Here is a 26,512-nt window from a genome sequence, read left to right as displayed (position 1 = left end):
CGATTTTAAATACGTTTTTTACATGCAAAACATAACTCAGTCAATACTTTATTCTCTCTCAAAGTAGTGCCATGATGTTGGATGTAGAGCTGAAACGATTAATCGATTAGTTGTCAATTATTAAATTATTCACCAACTATTTTGATAATTGATTAATCCATTTGAGTAATTTTTTTTTAGAAAAAAAAGTCAAAATTTTCTGATATTCCACCTTCTCAAATGTGAATATTTTCTGGTGTCTTTACTCGTCTATGACAGTAAACTGAATATAATAATAAGTTATGGATAAAACAAGATATTTGAAGATGTTATCTTGGGCTTTGGGAACTGATCGACATTTTATAGACCAAACTAATCGAGAAAATAATCGACAGATTAAAGCAGTGGGTTTAAAAGGAGCGGAGAGAAAAAAGTTATTTTTATAAAACAGTCGCTATATTCTGACAGTAGTGCATGAGACAGGTAATCTGAAAAAAATCATGTGCATCTGTGTCGTCCGGTGCTCCTAACGGCATCTGAAAGATTTCACAGACTGGAGGAAAACAACCAATCAGAGCTGATCTGGAGCCTGCCGTCTCTGAGCAGCTGTCAATCACTCACAAACGCTGATCAAACGGTCAAACTAGACAGCGCTGATCAAATATGAATCAATATTATGTTACTGTAATGCCTATTTCTCGCCTCAAATGTTTCCAGAAACATCCTGTAGTTTACTGTTTAACTGTAAAATGAGAAAGTTTGTGACTTGGCAGCCATGTTGAGATCTGTTGAGGAAATACAAAGCACCGCCCACCAGCCTGAGCACAGCCAATAGGAACGCTCTCTCTCTTAAATGACCTGTGATTGGCCAAAGTCTCCCGTCAAGGCTAGATTTTCTAAAGCCTGAAAACAGAGCCATGAGGAGGTGCAGAAGTCTAGTTATCTCTCAGAACACTTGAATTACAACATGCTGAAACGTTATTATGGAATTTCCCCCCAATAATGCCAAAAATATGCTGCCTACTGCCACTTTAATAGACAAAGAAAATAATTCTTAGTTGCAGCTGGATGTTACAGGGACTGTGATAAACGCAAATGCAGATCCCACTGTTCTGATTGCATAAAAAAAACTTTTCATACTCCAATTTTAGGCATATGGTGGTGTGTTCTTTATACTATGACGGTTTTCCTAAAATTAATCAAAAAAACATCGCAATATATCGAATTATATTGAATCGTAACCCCTGTATCATGATATCTCTTATATACTGTATATATATATATATATATATATATATATCTTGCCAATACACAGCCCTAGCCTCAAGTATATTAATCTATTTTGTAGCCCATCTGTGCTTTAGCATCCACACTGGTTTGACAATAAGGAAGGTTGTTGTGTAGTTTAGATAAAACATCTGTGATGGATTAAGGCTTCTGCTCACCAACAGGTTTATTAAATCCGGCACTGAAGTGGCATCACATCATAGCTGATTAACACTCACAACCCACTCTGTAATTGTACAGTGATGGCTGGTAATCACATAGGGATTGAGAGTCAAGGCAAAGATGCTCATAAAGCACCCAGCAGCTTTTTTTTTGTTCACATATCGATCATGAGCACTGAGGTGATTTTAGAGGACAATGCTATTTGCTCCAGTGGTTCCTAAAGGGCGAGCACGCTCTGAGCCACGAGCATCTGTCTGTCCGTGGTGGTGCTGATGCTGCAGCAGCATCTCGGAGCTGCAGCTGCGTCTCCTGCAGACACACACACACAGTCTGTCTCCTGTATATCGGCATGCGTCATGGATTGAGGAAGGGGGTGTGTATAGCTCCAAGACTGTGTGGTAGCAGCAGTCACAAGGTTTGTGACTTGCTGCCCGCCTGCAAAAAAAAAAAATTGCGAGACACAAGAGAAGCACGTGTAGTGGGTGGTCCTCAGCACACTGCCTTCACGTGGCTCTAGCACCGAGCACCGAGCCCATCAGCATCAGTCCAGTGTGGCATCAGCAGGAGACAACATCAGCATGGCTACGGAGATGGAGCCCTCGGAGTAAGTGTGCTTTCCTTTTTTTTTTTTGGTAAATAACGAGTTACCAGTGATAGTTTGGTGCTGACAATAGAAATATGTAATTATAAGACCACCTGTGTTACTGTACAAAAAAAAAGGAAACACCAGTGTCTCCTCAATAGAGAAGTGTGTGGGTCTGTTATGGAGACTTAATTGCGCATTACGCATTAAACTGGAGGATGTTTATAATTACTGATGTTCATTTGGGGAATCATCATTTTGCTTTTTCTAAAAGTTCCTTCTTACAATAAAATGTGACATTATTTCTAAGGATATTGGCATGTGTGTCATAATGTTTGATTTAAAGAAATAAACAACTATGTTAAATAATCTTTATTTATGACGCTGGTGTTATTTATTATCTGCGTTTGGTTTGTGGTGCAGATGCTTGTGGAACCTCCCATACAATCACTACTACATTTTCTTCATTAATACACTGTTTATTGTGGTGCTGCACATGTGGCCAATGGGCACTGTGAGGCTTTGACGCTCAAATGGTGCTTTGAGCCATTTAATGTGATGGTTCTTGCTGATAATGCTCAGAGAGAGGAGTGTCCGGGCTGTTTTAATGTCTGTTTCATCCACATGTGCCTGTTGATCTAATAGGCTCTCCACCTCAGGCAAGGATGTGCACGTGCTTTTTTATTGGTCAGTCTTCCTGTGGGGGGAAACGTGGGGGATGAAGTGCACATTGTTGCCAAATTGAATCTTGTGGTGGGTTTCTTATTTAATGAAAACATTCAGCATTAAAACTGGCCGTGGGTGATGTTAATCCAGTCACCAGGCAATGTCTCCATGGGCGATCAAACTTAAAAGTCCTGCAGCCTGGTGCTGATGCAGTGACAACAGAGGGGAAATGGGATGTTGTGGAAACGCTCAGCAGATGGCCTCTGAAGTGGGACAAAAGTCCACATGAAGCAGGATCCATGCTGCTTGTCTTGTTTTGATTGGAACAGCTTGCACAAATCTTTTCTTTTGATAGTTGTGCCAGACAAATCTACGGCTACGTGTGTGACAGCATCTGAAAATAAAACAGTATCCAGTTGATCATTGGAGTGTGACAGAAACAATAAATACTGAGATCAAGATATGCCAGACAAAATCATCACGTACCAACAACAGAATCACTTCCACAGAGAAGGGTTTCTGCTGTTGCTTATACACACATGGACGGATTACTGTATGGACCTACTGGCCCAGGGGTCCAACAGGTTATGGGGCCCCAAGCCTCTGTTTGAAGTTACTGCTAACATTTTACTAACAAAATGAGTCACAAAAATAACAAAAAGAGGTGCAAAACTAACAAAAAAGAGATGCAAATGACAACAATAAGAGATGCAAAATGACCAAAAAGAGACACAAAAAGACACCAAAGAGATGAAGAACTACCAAAAAGAGATGCAAAAAGACTACAGGGAGATACAAAACGACCAAAAAGAGGTACAAAGCTTCCCAAAAAAAGATGCTAAATGACTACACAGAGACACAAAACAAGCACAAAGAGACACAAAATTAATTCAAAGATATGCAAAATGACCAAAAAGAGATGCAAAACTACCAAAAAACACTCAAAACGTTTTCAGAGAGATGCAGAACTACCAAACAGAGACACAAAATGACCACAAAGAGAAGCAAAACAACTACAAAGAGATCGAAAACAACAAGAAAGAGATGCAAAACGACTACAAAAAGATCGAAAACAACAAGAAAGAGATACAAAACGACTACAAAAAGATGCAAAACGACTACAAAGAGATGCAAAACGACTACAAAAAGATCGAAAACAACAAGAAAGAGATACAAAACGACTACAAAAAGATGCAAAACGACTACAAAGAGATACAAAGCTACCAAAAAAGATACAAAACGACTACAGAGATGCAAAACGACCAAAATTGACAGAAAAAAACTACGGAGACAAAAAATGAGATGATGCAAAATAATCAAAAACACGTTTCTTTGAGTCTGTGGCTCTTGTTGTTGTGTAGGAGGGGTGGGGGTCCTTTACATGCCTGTGCCCATTGTCTCATAATCCGTCCATGTACACAAACTGCAACTTGTAATTGAACTCTTATCCTTGTATGACTTCACCCCCATGGCAACTCTACAGGCTTACACTAGGCAGGATTATCAGTCAGCATGTGGTTGTAACATGAACCTCTCTCGTCTAGTGTGATACGCCTGATAATGCAATACCTCAAGGAGAACAACCTCTACCGAACACTGACCACCTTGCAGGAGGAAACCACCGTCTCGCTCAACACAGTGGAAAGCATCGACAGCTTCATAGCAGACATAAAGAGCGGCCACTGGGACTCCGTCCTGCTGGCTATCGAGTCCCTCAAGCTGCCCGACAACACGCTTATTGACCTTTATGAGCAGGTGAGCTTTTGCATCAACCAGCTCATACTTTTTCTTGGCTTGATTAGCATCTGATGACCACTGATCTGTTTACTAGGTTGTAATGGAGCTCATTGAGATGAGGGAGGTGGGAGCAGCTCGCTCTCTCCTCAGACAAACTGACCCCATGATCATGTTGAAGCAGACGCAGCCAGAGAGGTACATCCATCTGGAGAACTTGCTAACATGCTCCTACTTTGACCCTCGTGAGGTAAGACAATAAAGTATTTCTTTCTTCTTTTAAACAGCTGTAAGTTCTTCATAAAGTGACGTCCTCTGCGTGTCACTGCAGGCGTACCCGAAAGGCAGCAGCAAGGAGAAGCGGCGCAGGGCAATAGCCGAGGCGCTGGTGAGGGAGGTCAGCGTGGTGCCACCGTCTCGCCTCATGGGGCTCCTGGAACAAGTTGGCGTGAGTATAGAGATCAATATCACTCTCAGTACTCACTCTGTAATTGTATAGCAAGGGAAGCCATTTAATCCATATCCATAGCACTCAAAGGTCTCCTCTCTTTCACTGCTGTCATGTACAAACTGTTTTGCCACCTTGATAAGAGGTTCTTAAAGGCCCTGAAAACACATTTTTCACTCCCAATTTTTTCTACATATTTCTATTTATTTTATCAGTGATGGTGTCCTTCATGACCACGTGTTGTCCTGCCACAGTAAGAACAGTTAAATAAAAGGAAAAACGTTTTTATGCTTGGCCAAGATGGAAAAGTTGGTGAATTAATAAAAGAAAAATGCGACAAAGTGCAGTGGAAATAGACTTAGTGAATATTTGCATAAGATTGTGGATGGAAACACACTTTAATTTGCATTTTCTTTTACTAGTTTTCAGGAAATTCTGTTATAAATATGCACTAGATTTGCATGGAAACTTGACTAACATCAATCAAATCTGATCAAATCGCACCCACACAGTTCGGATGAAACTGAGTTTTTAAGTGTGAAACTTTTAAATAAGTAATAATATTTCTTTCCTTTGATGTTTATTCATTTAGTCATGAATATTTCATTTTATAGATAAATACTTTAGAGTTTTAGTGACTGTCGTTTCATTGGATGGAGCAGCACATTAGAAAAAAAATACAGTTATGAAATTAGTCCCAAATTAGTATTATTTGTTACATAGGTCTTTTCTAAGAGATGCTCAATTTATTGTGTAGCTGATGGTCCAGCATGCATTTTATATCCTCACCTGCACTGAAACCGCACTATTTCAGCACGAAGATTGTGACTGTCAAACCTTGCAGCGATTCCAAGAATAAATACAGCATACTGATTTTTGCTTTTTTTGCTCAGTAAAGGTGCCAGTAAAATATCTGACAGAATTGGCCTGTTTACAGAACCTATAATGCAATAAATAAATACTAAAAAGTATAAATTATCTCCATTTGTTGATAGTGTTTTGGCCGTAGTATACAAGATATTATTTTACTAAATTATAAAGCTGCCATTTGATCTGCAACAGGACAACTACTGCCGATTTGAAATTTGAATATATCAACGAGAGTGATGATGACAGAATAGAATGAGTATTTAATTTTAATGCTTATATGTTGACTACTTTTGATTCTCAAGCTTGGAAAAAACGTCAGGATGGTTTATTTATTCCGAATTATTTTTAATTTATACTCTGGTTTCTGTCTTTTTCTTTATTTTCTAAATAATTATGTCTTGTCAGCCTGTTTGGCATAATAATAATAAAAATCAAATCAATATCGAGAAGTGAGTAAAAGTATGATTTCCCAAGGATTTATGACTTTATCTCTTTTGTTTTGGGAGCTGTTGCATCCAAATTCACTATTTGTTTTTACAGTAATCAAGCTGCAAGTAGTTCTTTTATTTCCATCATGCATGTGTTGTGGGACAACAACACTACATAAAAAAACAATCAATTTTAATATTCAAGTTGGCATTTCCTAGAATTCTTGATTTTGTTGACATCTTGACATTAACTGAGTAAAATACTTAATGTTTTCTGTCGACTGATCCACAGTCTATGAGGATGCAGCAGTATGCAGATCAGCTCTCCCCCGACATGACCATCGACACATCTGGCATCAAGGACAGACCTGTGGAGAAGGAGAGCTTTCCAACACAGCTGTACCGACACATCAAGGTAGACCACCACCAGTTCGGATTAACAAATTCTTCTTCATTTTATATACATATACTCTACACTGTATTCTACACTCTTTATCAGTGCTTCCCAACCTTTTACCTTAAGGGACCCCTTCTCTATCATGGAGTAAACCGACGACCCCTAAGTGACACATTTTATGGATATTTCATATTATATTCAATGCATAACAATAACAGTACAGCACAGCTGTTAAACTGCACATTTAACCCAAATAGTGAACGCAGTAACTGAAGGAAGTTTGTGTAAAACCAGCGATTTGGATTAATTCTGAGCAGACAATCATTCATACTTAATAGGATTCTTTTTTGACAAATTCACACCCCTTAAAATCAAGAGGGACTTGCGACCCCCTGTGAAGCTTTGGCGACCCCTAGTGGGGGTTGGGACCCCCAGGTTGGGAACCACTGCTGATCTATATAACAGTGTTTAGGACATTTGAAGTCTGGTTTGGTAATTGTGAGAGTTGAGGCAAAAACGACATCTTCGTAGTAAACAGTGCATTTGCAGTAAATAAAACCTTTCTATTTTTATTAATGTCATCTCCTAATGTAGACTAACACACACACACACACACACACACACACACACACACACAAAACTAATTACTTCACTCACCTGAAGGCACTTGTCTCAGTCTCTGGCTGTGATCTCATCACTTGCGTCCAGATGGAGCTGCCTCAGCTTGTCCTTGCTTTTCTCTGCCCGAGGTCATAAGTGTGAGTGAAGGGTCGGCCTGCACGACTTCAGACTGCAGCAAAAACTTGTTATTAGTTTGTATCTTATATCTCAGTGAGTCTGGATCACAGGCAGCAAACCCAACTGTGAACAACTGTGTGTGGTTTTAACCTGCAGTTTGGGCGGCGGTCTCATGTGGAGTGCGCCCGTTTCTCTCCTGATGGCAAATACTTAATCAGTGGATCGGTGGACGGTTTCATCGAGGTCTGGAACTTTAACACTGGAAAAATTAGTAAGGTGAGTTATATTTCACATCATGACACTCGACAATACCGAGACTTCTTATCATCTTTATTTTTCTAATGTAATGTTTTTACTTTATTTCAGATAATTATGGAAACTAATACCTATTTATGTATTGTAACTGGATATTGTTTATACTGTGTGTTGTCTTAGTCTGTTTGTTGTTTGTGTTTATCAATGTTTTAATGCCGCCCTCTTGGCCAAAAGGATTTTAAACTTTTTTACCGGGTTAAATAACAGATTTTTTGGTAACACTTCATTTTACAGGTCCGCAAATTTAATGGTAATTAGGTGATAATTAGCAAGTAACCTATTTGAAATGTCTTTGGAATTATTGCCAAATTACCTATTTCCTAATAGCTGGTAATTTGCATTTTGTGTAGACAATAAGTCACGCAATGGTAAGATTTGTGCCTGATCAGAAGTGTCTTCTGTTAGTTTTGGTTTTCCACCTCTGATGAAGAGCAGCGCACATGTATTATTATGCTATTATATGCTATTTTAGCATATAATTATTAAATAATGTTTATAATAAAGTCATTTTCGATACATTTTGAGGTAAATATTGAGGTAATTTGGCAGTAGTTCCAAAATAATTTCAAATAGATTACTTGCTAATTATCACCTGATTACCATGAATTTTGTGGACCTTATCTGATAAGGCTGATATTTTTTTTACAGCAAGTATTTATGACAAAGTATGATGGAAATCTTATTATTTATTTGGTTTATTTTTTTTATTTTTTTATTTTTGTGCGTGTGTGTGTGTTTGTGTGTGTGTGTGTGTGTGTGTTTGCATGGATGTATTAGGATTTAAAGTACCAGGCCCAAGACAGCTACATGATGATGGATGATGCTGTGCTGTGTATGTGCTTCAGTCAGGACACAGATCTGCTGGCAACTGGGGCTCAGAACGGAAAAATAAAGGTTTGGATCTTATAATGCTGTCGGTTGATATTATTCTGAATATTTGTCAACATGTCAACATGTCAACATAAGCAACCAATCATTCAAAAACATGTGTGTTTGTGTGTGTTGTTGGCGAAGGTGTGGAAGATCCACAGCGGTTTGTGCCTGCGGAGGTTCGAGCACGCCCATAACAAAGGTGTGACCTGTCTGAGCTTCTCCAAGGACAACGACCAGATCCTCAGTGGCTCCTTTAACCAGACCATCAGGTGACTGACACACTGACACTGACTCATAGTAGTAGAAGGGCGGCTGTGGCTCAGAGGGTAGAGCAGGTTGTCCACCAATCGAAAGGTCTGCGGTTTGATCCCCTGCTGCTCCGGGTCACATGTTGATGTGTCCTTGAGCAAGACACTTAACCGAAGGCATAGCCATCGGTGTGTGAATGAGTATTTAGATTAGATCCTGATGTGCTATGTTGGCACGTTAGCAGCCTCTGCCATCAGTGTATGAATGTGTGTGTGAATGGGTGAATACTGACATGTAGTGTAAAGCGCTTTGAGTGGTCGGAAGACTAGAAAAGCGCTATATAAATGCAAGTCCATTTACCATTTTAGTAATATTACTCATATAGAAGTTAAACTTGACCTGTAGACTAACTGCAAACACTGTGTGGACGACTTAGAGAGCTTTGTATTGACATGCAGTAAACAGATTAAGGAAAGTCTTAATAGATGTATATATAGGAAAACATATAATTTAATGCAATAAACAAATGAATTAAAATATTTTAATACCTAATACAGTAAATTCAATTTATAAAAGGGAAGTAAATAAGTGAATTCACAAATGATGCACCAACAGTTTTAAAAGAGAAACAAAACAAAGAACATGGTGGGAGCCTTTTTCAATTTCTGGAGCCTTGTTGTGGTAAAACTTTGCTTGTCTACTGTGGGAGGAAGCTGAGAGCTCTCACTGACCTCAGACATGATTCACTAAAGTTTAGGCAGCTGGAAGGCTGTGAGCTCTTTATGCATCCCACGGTGGATTAGCAAAATGTTGCCACAACAAGCCCAATAAATGATAACACCACCAATACCAACCAAAAAAATCATGACTTTATCATAATTTTTTAAAAAACACAGTCATCCAATTGTGTCAGATGTCCATGAATGGTAAAGATAGTATTCGTGACATTTTTTTAATTACCAAAACTGAATATTGCCGTGGAATACGATCCAATATAACCAAGTTATCTAGTTATAAACTGTTGTCAATATGATGCATTTAGGATGCATATGATTCATTTGGGTAAATTTAGTGTGGTAGTTTTGCTGTAAATGGACATAACCATTCGGTAGAGGCTCATAATTAAAAATCGGTGTGGTTAGTTAGAAATAGAAAAGATTTTTTGTGTCACGAGAGCTGATACTTTGGGAACCAAATCGATGCCAAAATTCGGAAAACATGACTGTACTCGTTTTTCTACGGAGACAAAACATCGATAAAATGATAATGTTACATTGTGAACAACTAATCTGTGTAGAAATCAGTAGAAGGAGAGCTAGTTAAGGTTAGCTGTTGGCAGCCGTTGGGCAGCACAGTCCTGCTTGGCTAACAGCTAACGTAAAGAGGTTGCATTGAGTTGCATTATGATGTGTTCAAAGGTAAATTATAACGTTATTATGATGCTTTCAAATGTATTCTTGTAAAATGTAGTTTTTGGCGAGAAACTTGAGGCAAATCATCAGGAATTAATAATAAATTTGCAAAAAACTAGTATGCAAACGGTAATAAAGCAGTGTATGATGAAGCACATGGGGGGTTATTGTTTTGTTTTAGTTTTTTTACTGTGGAATTTCACTGGTGTTGGTATCGACTACCAAATTTCTGGTATTTTGACATCCCTAGTTAGTAGAGAAGGAACCCTTATGTGCTGTATTATCAAATTGATTCCCAAATTATGCTATCTATAATGCATCTGTTAATATAGTTTTCCTATTTCTTGCTCCATATTGCTGGCTGATAGCACATGTTGCATGATGGGTAATGCACCTGAATGTAAATATGTGGGGGCAAAGACATCTGACTTTCATTTCCTGTCTCTCACAAACACACAAACCCACTGAATCTCCTTCATAGTCGAGGATTTGAATATGTGAATATGAATATCTATTTCTGACTCCTTGGGGGGGGGGGAGCTGAGCCTCTGTGTTGTGTCGGAAGCACATGTGCCGAGTGGGTGCAGCTGAGAGAGACCATGTGCTCCGGCACAAGGCTGCAACGTGTTCCTCCCCATTGCAAATTCCACAAGCTGGGAGTCTGAAATGTTTACAATCATCCTCCCAGAGACGGAGTGAATCAGTGAGCATTAGGCGTTTTGTCATGGTTTAGCTTAATCTGCACCCAGTTGCTCCGCAGGAGCTACAAATAACACATCGGCAGCTCAGCAACACGTTTCGTCTGCACCCAAGAAAAATCCACTCTTGAGTTGAGCAAATGTGGATTTGTTAATAAGTCAGAGCTGCTGTTTTGTTTGATTTAATATGTCAATCATTTTTCCAATATGTCATTTTCAGAATCCATGAACTGAGGTCAGGCAAGACACTAAAGGAGTTAAACGGCCATTCGTCGTTTGTAAATGATGCAGCTTTCACTCCAGATGGACTTCACATCATCAGTGCCTCATCCGATGGCACAGTTAAGGTACAATGACCACATTATATTCATGTCCGTGCTGCATCTGGGTTATTTTTATGTGGCTGGGAGAGTGTCACTTATTTCATATTTATGTGCATATTTTAGATTTGGAACACAAAATCCTGCGAATGCCTCCACACGTTCAAATCTCTTTCCCCGAACCCAGACGTCCCCGTCAACAACGTGATCCCTCTTCCCCAAAACCCAGAGCACTTTTTGATTTGTAACCACTCCAACTCGGTGGTCATCATGAGCATGCACGGTCAGGTGAGAGCTCTGACTTATCATCTATACACAAACAATATTCAGATCTAATGAACAAGAGGTACTTTCACATCTAGATTGACTCCATTTACAATACTAGAAGTCTGTGGGACTCATCCTCTGGGGACCATGAATGTCTGTACAAAATGTCATGTTACTCCCAGGTGGCAACTTCTAGGTCTGAGAAGTGAAGCCAATGCAGAAGTGCCTTAAATGTGCATTCTTTCTAATAGCCAGCAGGGGGCGACGACTCTGGTTGCAAAAAGAAGTCTGATTGTATAGAAGTTGATTTATTACCTCAGTAAACATTGTAAACATGAGTTTATGGTCTCAATTGCTAGTTTCAAGTCTTCTTCAATACAGCATGATGTTCATTTAGTAAATTATGGTCCCATTTAGAGTCAAATAGACCATAAAGCAGGGTATGCTTTAGGGCGTGGCTACCTTGTGATTGACAGGTCGCTACCACAGCGTTGTCAGGTCTGGGAGTTAACTTTAACTTTGTTTTTTCAGTTCATTAAAGTTAATTGTTAGATTTTGGTCGCCTAAAAATGTCTTATTATTAGCTCCACCCTCTCGTGTCACTTCTGGTTGCAAAAAAACAAGATGACGACGGTCAAAATCCCAAACTCAAGGCTTCAAAATATCACGGTGACTACGTCTACTTCTTCTATACAGTCTATGGTCAATCCATCCAATAGCTGTTGAGATATTTCAGTCTGGATCAAAGTGTTTGACCAAATGACCGAGCGATAGTTGTCCTCTCTAGAGCTCGCATGGCTAATAAAAAGCGAACGCACTTTGAAACTTCCTGAACAACTTCCATTATATTTGCGTTATGCTACTACTGAACTCAAATATTATGTCTGAGAATCTCTCCTCCTCTTTCTCTGCAGACTGTGAAGACCTTCAGCTCAGATAGAAAGGAGGGAGCCAACTTTGTGTGCTGCACCCTGTCACCCCGCGGGGAGTGGATTTACTGTGTGGGAGAGGACTTAGTGCTGTACTGCTTCAACTATACGACAGGAAGGCTGCAGAAAACGCTGACAGTAAGCTCTGCTGATAATATCCGCTCATTATTGAAGTCTGTGAGAGGAGACAGTTCGTCCACACTGTGCTGCCAATGTTTTTCAATCTAGTTATTTTCTGTCTCACTTGATACTCTGACTGTGTCACAGCTGCAGTCCTAAACAAGGAGGCTGATGGGAACCGGAGAATGTGTGGTGATCTGTGTTCCTCTGCTCCCACAGGTTCACGAGAAAGATGTAATTGGCATCGCTCACCACCCACATGAGAATCTGATCGCCACATACAGCGAGGACGGTCTGCTCAGGCTATGGAAGCCTTAAACTGTCTCCTGCATCGTGTTATGCAGGACATGGAGAGCCTTACACATGGTTATAAAGCAATTTATTCCATTTTTATGAGCACTTTAATTTCTTCTTGTCAATTTTGGCACAAAAGCTGAGGTTCCAAATCAATTGTTGAGATTTCCTTGACTCCATCTGGTGATGAATATCATGTGATATGATTGAAAGCACCACAACAGCTACTAAACGGACCCTGGGGTGAAGTTGTTTCCTGAATTGCTGTTTCCAAGGTCAAGACTTTAATGAAGTGTGGTAATTTCTGCCAATCATTTGAAAATGTCAACAAGTTCAGGTATCAGCCAGTGAGAGTGTTTGTTTTATGCCCGATGGTGGATTAGAATGATTTTGCTATATAGTGGGGAAATAATACAGTTGGCATATGAAAAAGAAAACAGGAGTAAAGTTGGTAAATCAAAAAGGAAATTGAGAAAATAATCTTTTAAATCTCTCTTTTAAAAAATGTCATGAATGAAAATGAATCACATGAAAAGAACACAACCAACTATACTAAACAAATTCCCCACCATGTCTGTGGTTGTCAGCCCAAAGTCCTTTGTTTCTGACTGAAGATGTAAATCTTAAAAAATTTGTCACAAATATAAAAAAGCTAAATAATTTCCTAGAAACAGCTGGGCACTGCATTTTCTTTTAGCAAATGTAAATCAAACTACAAAATGTGTCGGTGCCACATTTGGTGCTCTAGTGAGTATTTACAGCAGTAGGATAGTGTCGTTGGGCCGGCCTCTGAATAAACTACAGTACCCATGTTCATGGTAATAAAGGAACATGTTACCTCGTGCAACACTGAGGCTCATTGATGGTCGTGTCTGGAAGGTTAGGCATTGACCTTGAATAGTTAGGGTTAGGACAAGTTGTTGGACAGCGAGTCTCGTGAGAGTTTTTTCACGTTTTTGCAAGTTTTCGCAATTGCACGAATGCAGGCGGGTGACCATCGCCGGCAAAGGCGATATTCTTGATATTCTTCAGTGTTGGTTTTGGTCTTTTCATTTGACTGTAAGAAGAATATTAGTATACTTTAAGTATATTGTTAAACTCTTTTATAAACTCTTAGTGGGTCTTAATTAATATATTTTTAATACATATATTTGTACATTATTTTTTACATTTGTTTTATTTATTGATGATTCATTTGTAAGGTATTTGCTTTATACAAGTTTGCAGCGCTGTTTCGGCCCTCCATACTGTACTCACACACACACACACACACACACACACACACACACACGTCCTCATGGATCATCACCAGTGCAGTTTGAATCCCCATTTTCATCTCTTCTGTCTTTATTAGACATGAAAATGCATGATGGTGAACTGTCGTGGAAATATTTGTAATAAAAGCCGCCTCTTGTTTGGGCAAAAACAAACAATATCAGGTATATGATTTGACAGCTTTAGTTTATAATAATACTTTTGTAACTTTGATGAAACGATAAGTTTTGTCCCTCCGTGTTCCCTGCATGCTACCTCAGTGTCTAAATGTGGCTCTACAATAATTTTAGTACTCCTTAAACATATGCATGATGCCTAATGATGAACCTCAACGGAGCTCCAGTGACACATCCAGTATCCTGCTGTGTATATAATGAATGTATTTAACGTGGTCACATGACTGTAATCAGTGTTCCTGTGCATCAGTAAACAGAGCTACTGCCTCGGCCAGTATTTATTATTTTTACTACAGTATTTGGTACTTTCTATCATCTGTCTCTGTACTAGCATCCATTTATCATTGATGCAAATAATGTTTAGTCATTAAACTCAATTTTTATATATTCATTGTTGTATATAATACTGCCAGTCATGTCAAAAATGATTATAAATAAAATTCAAAAACCTTTACAATTGTCAGTGTTTGTGTGCCATTTTTTTTTAAATAACTCACTTATTTATAAAATGATAAAATACATTTTTCAGTTCTTGTAGTTCAAAAACGCCAGAATTAGAAATATACGTAATCAATTTGAAACAAAAAATATGCTTGTCTGTACATTGGAAAGTAATTAAACTAATTTTAACTTGGGGCAAAGTGAAATTTTGTAATGTTGTTTTGTCAAATCAACAGTCCAAAATCAGTTTACTGTCTCAGAATATTATTTATTATAATAAAGTCATATTTCTATTATCCTTACTGCTACTATTACTGCTTTTATTATTTTTCTATTGCATCCACTGCTGCTATTATTATTAGTAGTCATTTTTCTATTATTATTATAATATTACTGCTCTCATATGTATCATTTTGTCATATGGATTGTCTATGTTTTAATTTTATCATGTTGCTTATTCTGTACACAAGACGTCTATTGCACATCTGTCCATCCTGAGAGAGGGATCCCTCCTCTGTCGCTCTTCCTGAGGTTTCTTCCATTTTTTCCTAGCTAAAGTTTTTTTTTAATGAGTTTTCCTCATCCGATGCAAGGGTCAAAAGGAAAGAGGATGTTGTATACTTTATAGATTGCAAAGCCCCCTGAGGCAAATTTGTTATTTTGGGCAACATAAATAAAATTGACTTGACAATTGCCTAGAAGACTAAGAAAACGAGTAAATATTCACATTTAGAGGCAGGAAGCAGGGATGCGTTTGACAGTTTTGCTTACAAAATTAATGAAAACGAATCATCTAATGATTATCAAAATAGTTGCTAATTACTTTTCTACTAATATATAAATCATTTACGCTCTGGTGTAGATTATTAGTCTCATGTCTGGAGACATTGGAGACAGATAGAAGAAAAAAAATGTTTTGGCCAATGCTTTAGAATCGTAGCAATATTTCTAAACCTTTAACAAAATCAATGTTACCTTGGTAAAAAAATAAAATACAATTTAACTATAAAATACAGACTGTTAACAAAAACAGTAGTTACTCCAAAAAAAGGACAGAGGTGTTGTGGCTGTTTCAAGCTTTTGCTTTTACTGTGAAGCCTCTGAACAGATACACAGGTGTTTCCAGTTATTCTGCCGATTAGACCTCAGATCAGGTTGAAGGTCGGCCGAAAGTAAGTATCACTCACCCAAAGTAATCCCACCATTTAGAGAGACCATCAAACTGCATTTAATTAGAAAACATGAGCATAAACAAGTAGATCATTGGTCCTAACACACAAATACTGTCAGTCCAAAGTGACAACACTTATTTCACTTGAGTTCTCCTGACATTATCAGTACTCATTATTTTGCATCTGCTTCAACAATTTAAGGAATCTCCCATCTGGTGAGCATAGTTGTGTTTTACAATATCCAAGGCAAAGTCATCACTGAAAAAAAACAAAACAACCTACACTATCAAGTAGCTTCAAGTTAAGTTGTGATAAGGCTTTCAAACAGGCAGACACGTCAATGAGGTACCAGGTGTGTCGATTTTAAGTCCCTCCCAACGACCTATTTGGCATTTACAATTATGACTAGAAATATGAGAAAAAAAAATCCACTTGATTTATTGTCCGCCTACATCAAGTTTATCTTTGATTAAAATTTGTAATGTAAAATTCCAGATTTATGTTTTAATTAATCTTCTAATGATTTTAAAAATACACAACAGAAATAACCGTAAGAACATTCAATCTTTAAAACAACAACCTAGACATAATTTTTTTTGTATAACTTGGGTGCAACTTGGCAATCGACACATTTTAAAGAGGGAAAAACATTTACAGTTAAGGCCTTAGGGACCTGTTATAAGAAGGAAGTTATCCGAGATAACTTTTTGCAAAATAAAAGCCTCAAACCCCGATAAAATCTACAACATAATTATGTTAAAATACAGATTCTGAGTTTAGGTTATCTAGATGACCTGCTTCTTGAAAATCCCCCTGATCTGTTGTTTATTTTTCAAAATAAAGTGACTTCTTTCTCATCTTTGACCTTCCCGTTTCTGAACATTAATATTCAGTCATATTTGGCTCATATCAAACTATGTTTATACACATGAGATGTTTCTACGTTCCACACAAGGTTTCCAAAAAAACAACTAACAAATGATTGTTGTTAGTTTGAATAATCTACATTAGTGGCTTGAACGTAAATACTGCCATGCCTGAATCATTATCACCTTGACTCCAAACTCACGTATTCTTTTCCACATTTTCAAGATTAAGAAATGTCTAGAAAATAGCCCTTGAAAGGGTAAAACAGCATAAACGTTTTCAACTCAAGTCTCAATGCACATCCACCACCATCTGAAGATTGGGTCTTTACACGCACAACGGATTGAACAAGTCATCAACAAGTGGTTCACAACAACAACTGATTTAGTTAACACTATAAAAAAAAGGTTATTTTCATATTAATATTGGCATCCGTTTTAGTGTAAATGCATAAAAAGCAGGCAGTCTTTGTTCAGACAAGTTTTTCTGAAGCCTCTGTGACACCCCTCGTCTCTAATCACAGTGTGATTGAAAAAATAAAATAAAATAAAAGTTAAAATAAGGTCCCAGAGATGAAGAGGAATCCCATTCACCCAGATCCAAGCTTAATCCTGGAACTATAGGATACTCTACTCCATCCAAAAAGTATAATAATAATAAATCAAGAGGGTGATGTGATGCTGTTTTCTGATTCAGATTGAAAGAAAACTTTAAAAAACAACCGTTAAAGTAATTAAATAAAAAGTGCACAACAAATGCAAAAAGGTGCTTTGCTTTAGAGATGAGGGGAGGCTTCTGGAATAAGAGCAGAACCGTTATTATTTAAGACGTCTGGCACTGAACACCACCAGTGCTGGCATAGTCGTCTTCATCCATGTAGTAGTACTGATGGTTGTGTCTTTTTCTGTTCTCAAGGTCACAGTCCTCCAGATCGGCGTAGATGTAGAGGTCGTCGTCCATACTCTCTGGCTGCTCTGCATCCAGCTTCTCTGGGAGGTAGCGCTCCAGCTCCTTCAGCTTGTCATTGGAAAGGAAGTTGGCTTGTGGGAACACCACCTGAAAGGACACAAACATAAACAACCATTGATTACAACAACCATGTAACTGTTCAGCCTCGTTAGTTTAAAGGGTGGGTGCATTATTTTTTTAAGTTTTATGGTCAAAGTACGTATGTTTTAGTGTCAAAATGCTATTTTCCCTTCAAGCCCTTCTAGAAACGTTTCCCCATGTGACCTGATGTAGGTTTCTGCATGATGACGCTGCTACATATACAGTAGATATACACATCCTTATAGTCAGGGTATTAACGTTACATACAGTAACTTAGATGGCGATCGGCATGCTAACAGTTTGGAGAAGCAGACAGGAGTACCGGCACGGAAGCTAAGCAATGTAATGCTGTGAACGCCACGTTAGTTCAGATCCGAAAGTCCCATAACAACACAAACAAACTAACTGATTGATGCAGCGGTAGACCACAAACTCCTGTGCTCTGAGAGGTAAAATTACTGTTTTTGTGGATGGAGTCTGGTCTGGTCTTGAAGACGATATAACTACTTCAGTTAGTAAGTAGAAGGGGAAGAGAAGAGAACAGAATAAAAAAAGTGAATATGGAAAAACCTCTTACCGAGAAGTGAATAATAAGGCGTCCCTTCTCAAACGGCCTGCGATACATGGGCATCCCTTCATTCAAGACACACTTCGTGTCTCCAGGTTTGATCAATTCCCCTGTGAGAAAAAACAACATGGACCACATTAGTCAGGAAAAAACATATTCTACATATCGTCTCATCATTTGAAACAATGTTTCCAATACGTGATGAATACATACAGGCTTTTGACATCATTTATTTGTTTATTCTCAAATAAAATACATTTAATTTAATTTATAGGTTTCACAGTAAACATTTGGTGTACTTTTGACAAGGTGTCTTACACTGGCTGATGAGTACGAGCTTAGCACCTTAAAATAAATAAATAAGTAGAAGCCTGGTGATAAAGTATATCACAAAAACTGCTGTCAAACACATATTTGTAATCAATATAAATATTTTCTTAACATTTTGTAAAAGTCAAATTCATGTAAATAATTTAACTGTTTTGGGGGAAAAAAGAGACATTGGATATATCCTGCGGTCGTAACACACCAGAGCTTACCAGCACATCAGCGTGACTGATTTAAAAGATGATAGGGGGGAGTAATTCACACATTTGATCAACATCAGTGGAGTAACAATATAGTGAGTGGCTATACAGAGAAGTGCAGTGTGGAGTGCACATCAATGAACACCAAACAACTCTCCATAAACACACTCATAGTACTCATCAGTGTTCATTCAGCTGCATTTCTTTGTGTGAAAGGTAAAGAGTAGAGTGAATGACACATCAGCCCTGCTAACTGTTATTAAAAAAAACACTGAATTATAAAACAGTTCCTGTCCAGTGTCTGTTCACCAGGATGTGTTGGTGCAAATCATTTCTACATGTAAAACAGATGCTTTTTTTCCTTGTAAATACTGGTATCTTCCAATGGAGGGAAACTTACTGGCATTGAGTAAAGGTTAGTGTTGTCACAATACTGGAATTTCTTAGATACCGCGGGGAAAATTTTTCGATTTATATTTCCCACGGGATTTTCTGAGACTTTGTGCTCTTGTAAACAATTTAATCAGTGGTTGTATAGATATGAATGGTGATGACACGGCAAAAAAGTCACACCCACTAAGCTGAGCACTGAGCAGTCTGCCACGGTTGCATACAGTTGCGTAGGGAGCAGGGGACCCCGTCCCTCCTCGCAGGGAGAAAAGGCGTGCCAAGCATTAAGTGCACAGAAACAGGAAGCGGTGAGGTCCGGACGAGGGGTGCTGCAAAGCTCAAGGCCGGAGCCACGAGCCCGATCGCGGCGCACCGCCACGAAGGAAATGCATGTGTACAAATATTTTCGGTTCATTATGAAACTGGCGGGCGTACCTACACTGTCTAGGTAATTAATAGGAAACACTTAAAGCTATAAAATGACAAGGACAACCAGCAAATTATTATATTTCAACTGGAGCGAATGAGACGAGTGACAAGAAGACAGCACTGAGTGAGTGAGAGGAGGCGGGGCTATGTGGGCACTGCAGCAATTTGTGTGTCAACTGGCTGTCGGAGAGAAGAGAGAGCAGAAAGCGCAGCTACCGGTGCATCGATACTGAGAACAATGAGTATTGAAACCGTTTCAAATATTTACGATTGATATGTACTGATTAATGTTTATTTTTGACAACACTAGTAAGGGTAGCTGTGTCACCTGGATGTGAGGTGATGAGGAGAGTTCTGTTGTCCAGTGTCTGAACAGGCTTCTTGAAACCACACAAAGCCTCAACCAGCTGCAACTCCATTGACAAGATCAGATCCTCTCCTTTCCTGGTGACAGCAAATTGAGAGAAAAGGGGAGAGGTGATTTTAATGGGTGGACTGGATTTCTTTCTAAAAAAAAAAAAAGGTAAAGTGTGCTGCTTGTAGCGCAGGGTAGCATGCCAAATACTAATAAGAGTAGATTTCATAAAAAAAAATGTAATTTGTCCAGTTTATATTTAATCATGTTCAACTTCAAACAGGGTGCAATTAATTTAGATTTCTACTGACATCTGGTGACCAGAATTGGGGCTTCTAATTTGGCTCATGTACCACTTTAATATTCAATAACAGGCTATATATTCCCCATACATACTGCATATAATACAAGAATAATATAATCACTACTACTGCCATTAGATTACATCAGAAACAAAACACACTAGATAAAAGAGAATATAATACCTGGTGAAAAGTGAATGTTCTCGCTGGTCCAAGACAATGATGATATCACCTGGCTCAATTCCTGGCTCCTGGTCTCCCTCTCCGTGGAAAACGATCTTCTGGCCATCTCTCATTCCTGTAGCAGTAAAGTAACCAGGTGATGTATGTACAATATTTGTTTTTGTAGTTTGCTCTTCATTCAAAGATGCATTTAGATAATAATAATAATTATCATAAAGAGATAAACTCTCCCTTCACGCTCACCTTTGTCGATGTGGACCTCCAAAATCTTCTTCTGGCGCAGGATCTTCCGACCCCCGCATGCTTTGCAGCGGTCCTTGTGGCTGATTCTCTGTCCTTGGCCCTGACAGCTGTGGCACACTGTGGACACTTGCTGGACCATACCTGGTACTAGTTGGTGCATGCGGACCTGCATGCCTGTGCCATGGCAAGACATGCACATCTGTGCAGCTCCTTTCCGACTCCCACGACCTGCAAGGAAAAATAAACCGTCAGCACTCAGGATAATAAAGATGACGGCTATTTTTGTTTTAGGTTTGGTGTATTATATAAAATGTGGTGACCTGGGGAGCGAAGACTGGATTACATTTACAAGACTGATGTGTTTTGTTATTGGACAAAGAGCCTTTTCATGGCCTGCTTGGGTCTGCGTGTGCTGAAAAGCCTGCTTGGATTACTTAACAAGTCCAGTGACGGACACTAACAAGAGCACGTAAAAAAGTAACTTGCATAGTAAAAGACGTACCTTCACATCTTTCACAAATAGTATTCTTCTGGAGAGCGAGTTTTCTTGTAGCTCCATTATAAAGATCTTCCAGTGTCACTGTAATCTGATGAACAATGTTCTTTCCTGGGACGAGACAAATCACAGATTTTTAGAAACACTGTTTCTTGGAATAAAGTTGGCAACTGATACGATTTCATCAACAGTTTCCTTTCATATTACATACTATACATGTTTATATAAACCAGCCTAATTCTGCTACCAATCCTGAATTACAAATTTAAAAAGATGAATAGTTGAAAATATATTGTCACAGAAACATCACACGACAGTGAATGTGAACGAGAGAAAACTGTGATGGAAGATGACAAAGTGTTGCAAAGTAGAGCTTTGTAGCCCAACTGATAAAGGACTTTTGAGTCTGATATGCATATTAATATCTGAGTTTAAAAAAAAAATTGTGATAATGATCTGACAATAATATGAATTTTCTTTTCGCAGCCCGTAACATCCATAAACATTTTGGCAAAGGTTCTCTTAATTATTTTTTTTTTTAAACAATTGCAAACAAGTAATGTACTGAGCAGGACATTTTACAGTTGAAAAAAAAAACGTTTATAAAACTCAATCAGACCTCAAAATTCAAAACAGAGTTACAGACACACAAATCCACACAAAATCTCAGTTTAGTGATTATTTCCGTACCTTTTCGCTCTCTGTGCATCCGACTACCCCCACCAAAAAACAAATCAAAGATGTCCATGGGCGATGCAAAACTGCCACCACCGCCACCACCACCACCAGTTCCTCCTTCCTTTATAGCCTTTTCACCTCCACGGTCATAGATCTCCCTCTTCTTGGCATCTGACAAAATCTCATATGCCTGTGAGATCTGCTTGAACTACAAAGCAAAGAAACAAAGATACATACTTCTTTGACTTTGAAGAGGGTCAAAAACATTTCTGGCAATATACAGCTGCTTAAACGGTATTCAACTCTTTGACATTGTGTGCAAAGAAATAACAGAGCTGATAATGAGTGAGCTCTTTAAATATTACTTCACATATGCCACAAGAAAATTTTAGAGAAATCTACCAAACGACTGAAAATAAACAACAAAAAAAAAATCACATATACACCATTTAATATGGCCCATTACATTATTTCATTTTTAATATCGAACATCCTGATGGATTTTACACTATATTATAAGACAGTTATGAGGAAATTTCCCTTACAAATTTCTATGCAATGAAAATGACATACTAATTAAATGCATCTGCAAATATTGAGTGCAAAAAAGGTATTTACCTTCTCTCCTTCTGTGGGATTTTTGTCAGGGTGATATTTCAGAGCTAGTTTGCGATAGGCCCTTTTCAGTTCGTCAGGAGTAGCATTAGGTTTCACACCCAATGTGTCGTAGAAGCCTGTTTCCTTGACCATGTTTGTCTTTGATGGATAACCTAAGTAAAAGGAAGGAAAAACAAGTATTTCAATATTCAATCAGTTCCATTTCTTACGTCTCTTAAACACCTCCAAAACTTACCAAAAATGTATTGAGTCTCTAAACTTGGTTGCGAAACGACATGGTAAGGAAGTAAGAATCTGCACTATGTCATTGCGACATGAGGAAAGAGTCCTTTAATACATGCAAAAACAGAGCACATCATCATGTGGTGAAGTCTGTGAGAGAGGCCTTTATGTTGTTGGCTGTGGGAACGTTATGCATGGGGCCATGTATTCAACTTTAAAAATGCTAAATATGGATATGCTCTTTTACGTTATTTAAAAAAAAACAGTAGAAATTTCTAAATATTTAGTTTCCCTCATGTGGTGGTGGACAATTTCAATATAATCCAATACAACACAATTATATATGTCTCAAAAATGTGCATTCAGTTGAATCAAAAATCTCTCTTACTTATTATTACAAGCTTCCCAAATGTATGATTTTTTGAAAGTCTGTATTAGATTGCATTACAGATGTAATTAATAAAATGGCAACTCCGTCTGTATCAACAATGAAGTATATGCTTACGGTATGCTTGTATGTACATTTCTAATGCACTAAATGCCAAAGTCTCACTTTTCAGGGTTTAAAATAAGCCCCTGTATACTGCTAACCTATAGTATTTGATTTTATAGTGTTACTAATAATTCATCAGGATAAATAGGCCTTTTTCACAGAAGACATTTTAACCTTGTCACAGTAGGAAAAGCACAGGTGTAAATAATGATTAATAAGGACGGCTGACGGCTTTAGCTGCTTTAATTTCAGGATCCAGATATTGTGCATGCTGATTTACTGTCACTCTTACTGGGACACTTGAATAAAACAGAGCCATCGTTAGTGTTATTAGTTACACTTGTACTTTTCCCACTATGACAAGTCAAAAAGTCTGCAGTGAAAAAGGTCTTTGTACCCAGATATCAGGATGTGATGAGGGTAACGTGTTATGTATACATGTATGTATAGATTTACATGCAGTTGTCATTTAGGTAGACCCAACTAAAACTAATGCAGTGCAATGTGACAGTACCTGGCTGCAATAAAACCAATCTTCGTGAAAGTTGTAATGTTTAAGTAGATATTGTTTTAGAGAGGTACGTTTTCAGATTTATGGTAATTTTCAAGGGTATCCTTATAAACCCTCATTGAAGGATTGGACAACAAATATCTCTGTGAAACAATACAATTCAACAGCACCAAAAACTGCAGTCTCTAAAATGACCACAGTTTAATAAATACCTCTCTAAAAGAAGCCAGGTATACCAAATAAACAGTTAATTAGTGTTAGTTGCAACAAGGTGCTGTAGTTTCTGTCTCCAATGTTAGTTAGTTGTGATGTTGATTGACAGTTACATCTTTGTTATATAGATAACTGTTGTTTGTAATTCATTATTTTATCTTACTTTATATTTGAACCAAGAGCCTGTTGTGAAATGTAAGGATTACCTAACGTGTGAAAGTGATGAAAGAAAACACACCAACACGTCATGCTTGTTTTGGTTAATACTTTGTGTTAAATGTTTCCTCAAATCAGCAGAGACAGGAGTATCAACCACGACCTATCGTTATATGACCACCACAGGTTTCTCTTTGGGTTGACACGAGTATTAAAATTATGTTAGTTTAGATCTTTCTTCCTTTTTTGTTATTGCTTTCCTTCTGGGGTTGGGGGTGGGGGAGGTCCTTTGTATAAGCCTGTGGCTTCTTGACCTCTCCGGACACATTTCTTTTTTTTTTTTTCATTGACTGGATTTTGTGCAGTTTTATATATGTGCAAATAAATAAATCAGGTACAGTAGTTTCTGTCTCCAATGTTAGTTAGTTGTGATGTTGATTGACAGTTACATATTGTTATATAGATAACTGTTTGTAATGAATTATTTCATCTTTATCTCACTTTATCTCACATATTTATAAAATATATGTGCAAATAAATAAATAAATAAAATAAATAAGGTGCAGTAGTTTCTGTCTCCAATGTTAGTTAGCTGTGATATTGATTGACAGTTGCATCTTGTTATATAGATAACTGTTGTTTGTAATGAATTATTTCATCTTAATCTCACTTTATCTCACATATTTATAAAATATATGTGCAAATAAATAAATAAAACAAATAAGGTGCAGTAGTTTCTGTCTCCAATGTTAGTTAGTTAGTTGTGATATTGATTAACAGTTACATGTTGTTATATGGATTACTGTGTTTTGTAATTAATGATTTCATCTTTATCTTACTTTATATTTGAACCTAGAGCCTGTTGTGAGATGTAAGGAGATGTAAGGATTACCTAACGTGTGACAGTGATAAGAGAAATCACACCAACACGTCATGCTTGTTTTGGTTAATACTCTGTGTTAATGTTTCCTCAAATCAGCAGAGACAGGTTAATCAACCACTAACCATCATTATGTGACCAAACAGGTTTCTCTTTGGTTGTATTAAAGTGATGCTAACATATTAGCAACTACCTGTTACCCTGCTCATGATGAAGACGAGGTTTCACATCTCTTCCTTAGGCCCCTTCCTACTATTAGCCAAAGCTAGCATTACTAAACCAAAGCCTATAAAAGGAGGCTGGCCACGCGTCATATATAAGGGGGTATAACGCATGCGCAGTAGAATCTGACCGAAATTGAGCCAATCACAGCGCAGCTCCAGTAACACTGCGCATGCGTTATACTGCCCGTGACCCAGCCTCCGTTCCATAGTCCTTGACTACAGCTAGCATTACTTAGCAACAAGGTTAGCCTGGCTGATGCTAACACGCTAGCTCTAGACCGTTTTTTTTCTATCGATAAGCTACATAATTAAATGTGACACTGGTTATAAACATAATATGTAATGATAGTTGTCCAACCTTGTGTGAAGACTTGTAGTTTGAACCCTCACAACAACATGAGCTCAGAGAGACTCTTCCAGAAGCTTCTGACCCGCCTCGCCGGAAAATCACATCCACTGACGTCACTTTAACTGCGACCGAGACGGGTAGTGATGGGAATTCAGGCTCTTTTTAGTGAGCCAGATCATTTGGCTCAGCAACACCAAGAAGAGCCGGCTCTTTCGGCTCCCAAACGGCTCTTCGTTTTTACCACTTCTGCCTTTTTATAATTCAGACAAATTTAGCTTTAGTTGTTTTGACCTATGATTGGTATGTGTGCACATATAGCACTTAAATTGTTCAATATAATTTTACTAAACCTTATAATTTCCAGAATCAGAATCAGAAAGGTGTTTATTGCCAGGTGTAAGGGGTATACACGAGGAATTTTCTTTGGCTTTTTGGTGCGAGACAAATAGTATAACAGACAATAACAAAGTATAATAGTAACAGTATAACAGTATAATAACAAAGAAATAGATAAAACGTTAGAATAAAATAAGAATAAAAAATGTACAATTTACAAAATAAGCTATAAAAACAAACATGATATAAACAGATAGTGCAAATATTGCCGGTGTGCAAACAAAACAATCAGGTATCAGAGGGAGAGAGAGGGAGAGAGAGGGATACTGTAGGGGGTGGTATTATGGTATTGTACCATAATTTTACATGCTGCTTCGTTTCCGACTATCACTCATCTTGTCTGCTATTTGCGCACCGCGCTCCTCTCTCTCTTTCTCTCCTCCTCTCCCTCCTGCTCTGTACCTGTAGACCGTCAGCGCGCCGCCCCTTGATTGTATGATCCCTGTCTGTTCATCACATGATTGGTCGCACGGACATCGTTAACACAACATTCGGTCACAGTCAGTGCATGGAGTTCCCGTGGCGCGGA

General features: G+C 38.1%; 2 protein-coding genes across 3 annotated transcripts; one reads left to right on the top strand and one right to left on the bottom strand.

Moving 5' to 3' along the window:
• Positions 1–1,807: 1,807 nt before the first annotated feature.
• On the top strand, positions 1,808–13,737 carry LOC119485711 (WD40 repeat-containing protein SMU1-like). Its single transcript, XM_037765450.1, has 12 exons — positions 1,808–2,032; positions 4,222–4,432; positions 4,509–4,661; positions 4,743–4,859; positions 6,450–6,572; positions 7,449–7,568; positions 8,385–8,501; positions 8,622–8,749; positions 11,060–11,186; positions 11,286–11,447; positions 12,341–12,493; positions 12,695–13,737. Exons 1-12 carry the CDS (start codon positions 2,007–2,009, stop codon positions 12,791–12,793), a joined length of 1,536 nt encoding a protein of 511 aa, XP_037621378.1. The 5' UTR covers positions 1,808–2,006; the 3' UTR covers positions 12,794–13,737.
• Positions 13,738–15,865: 2,128 nt separating this feature from the next.
• dnaja1 (DnaJ heat shock protein family (Hsp40) member A1) lies at positions 15,866–25,749 on the bottom strand. 2 transcript variants are annotated; one of them, XM_037765457.1, is made up of 9 exons: positions 25,597–25,749; positions 22,540–22,691; positions 21,934–22,129; positions 21,250–21,354; positions 20,748–20,975; positions 20,505–20,619; positions 19,993–20,108; positions 18,328–18,428; positions 15,866–17,756 (listed from the first exon to the last, which is right to left on the bottom strand). In XM_037765457.1, the coding sequence occupies exons 2-9, from the start codon at positions 22,669–22,671 to the stop codon at positions 17,523–17,525; spliced, it is 1,227 nt and encodes a 408-aa protein (XP_037621385.1). In that variant the 5' UTR covers positions 22,672–22,691; positions 25,597–25,749; the 3' UTR covers positions 15,866–17,522. The 2 variants fall into 2 exon arrangements, with proteins under 2 accessions (XP_037621385.1, XP_037621384.1); XM_037765456.1 differs by lacking the exon at positions 25,597–25,749 and adding an exon at positions 25,208–25,345.
• Between the last annotated feature and the right edge of the window lie 763 nt (positions 25,750–26,512).

The sequence above is a fragment of the Sebastes umbrosus genome, chromosome 3 (assembly GCF_015220745.1).
Source record: "Sebastes umbrosus isolate fSebUmb1 chromosome 3, fSebUmb1.pri, whole genome shotgun sequence".
Taxonomy (NCBI): Eukaryota; Metazoa; Chordata; class Actinopteri; order Perciformes; family Sebastidae; genus Sebastes; species Sebastes umbrosus.
Note: the sequence above shows the minus strand (reverse complement) of the source record. Positions and strands in the feature narration are given on the sequence as shown.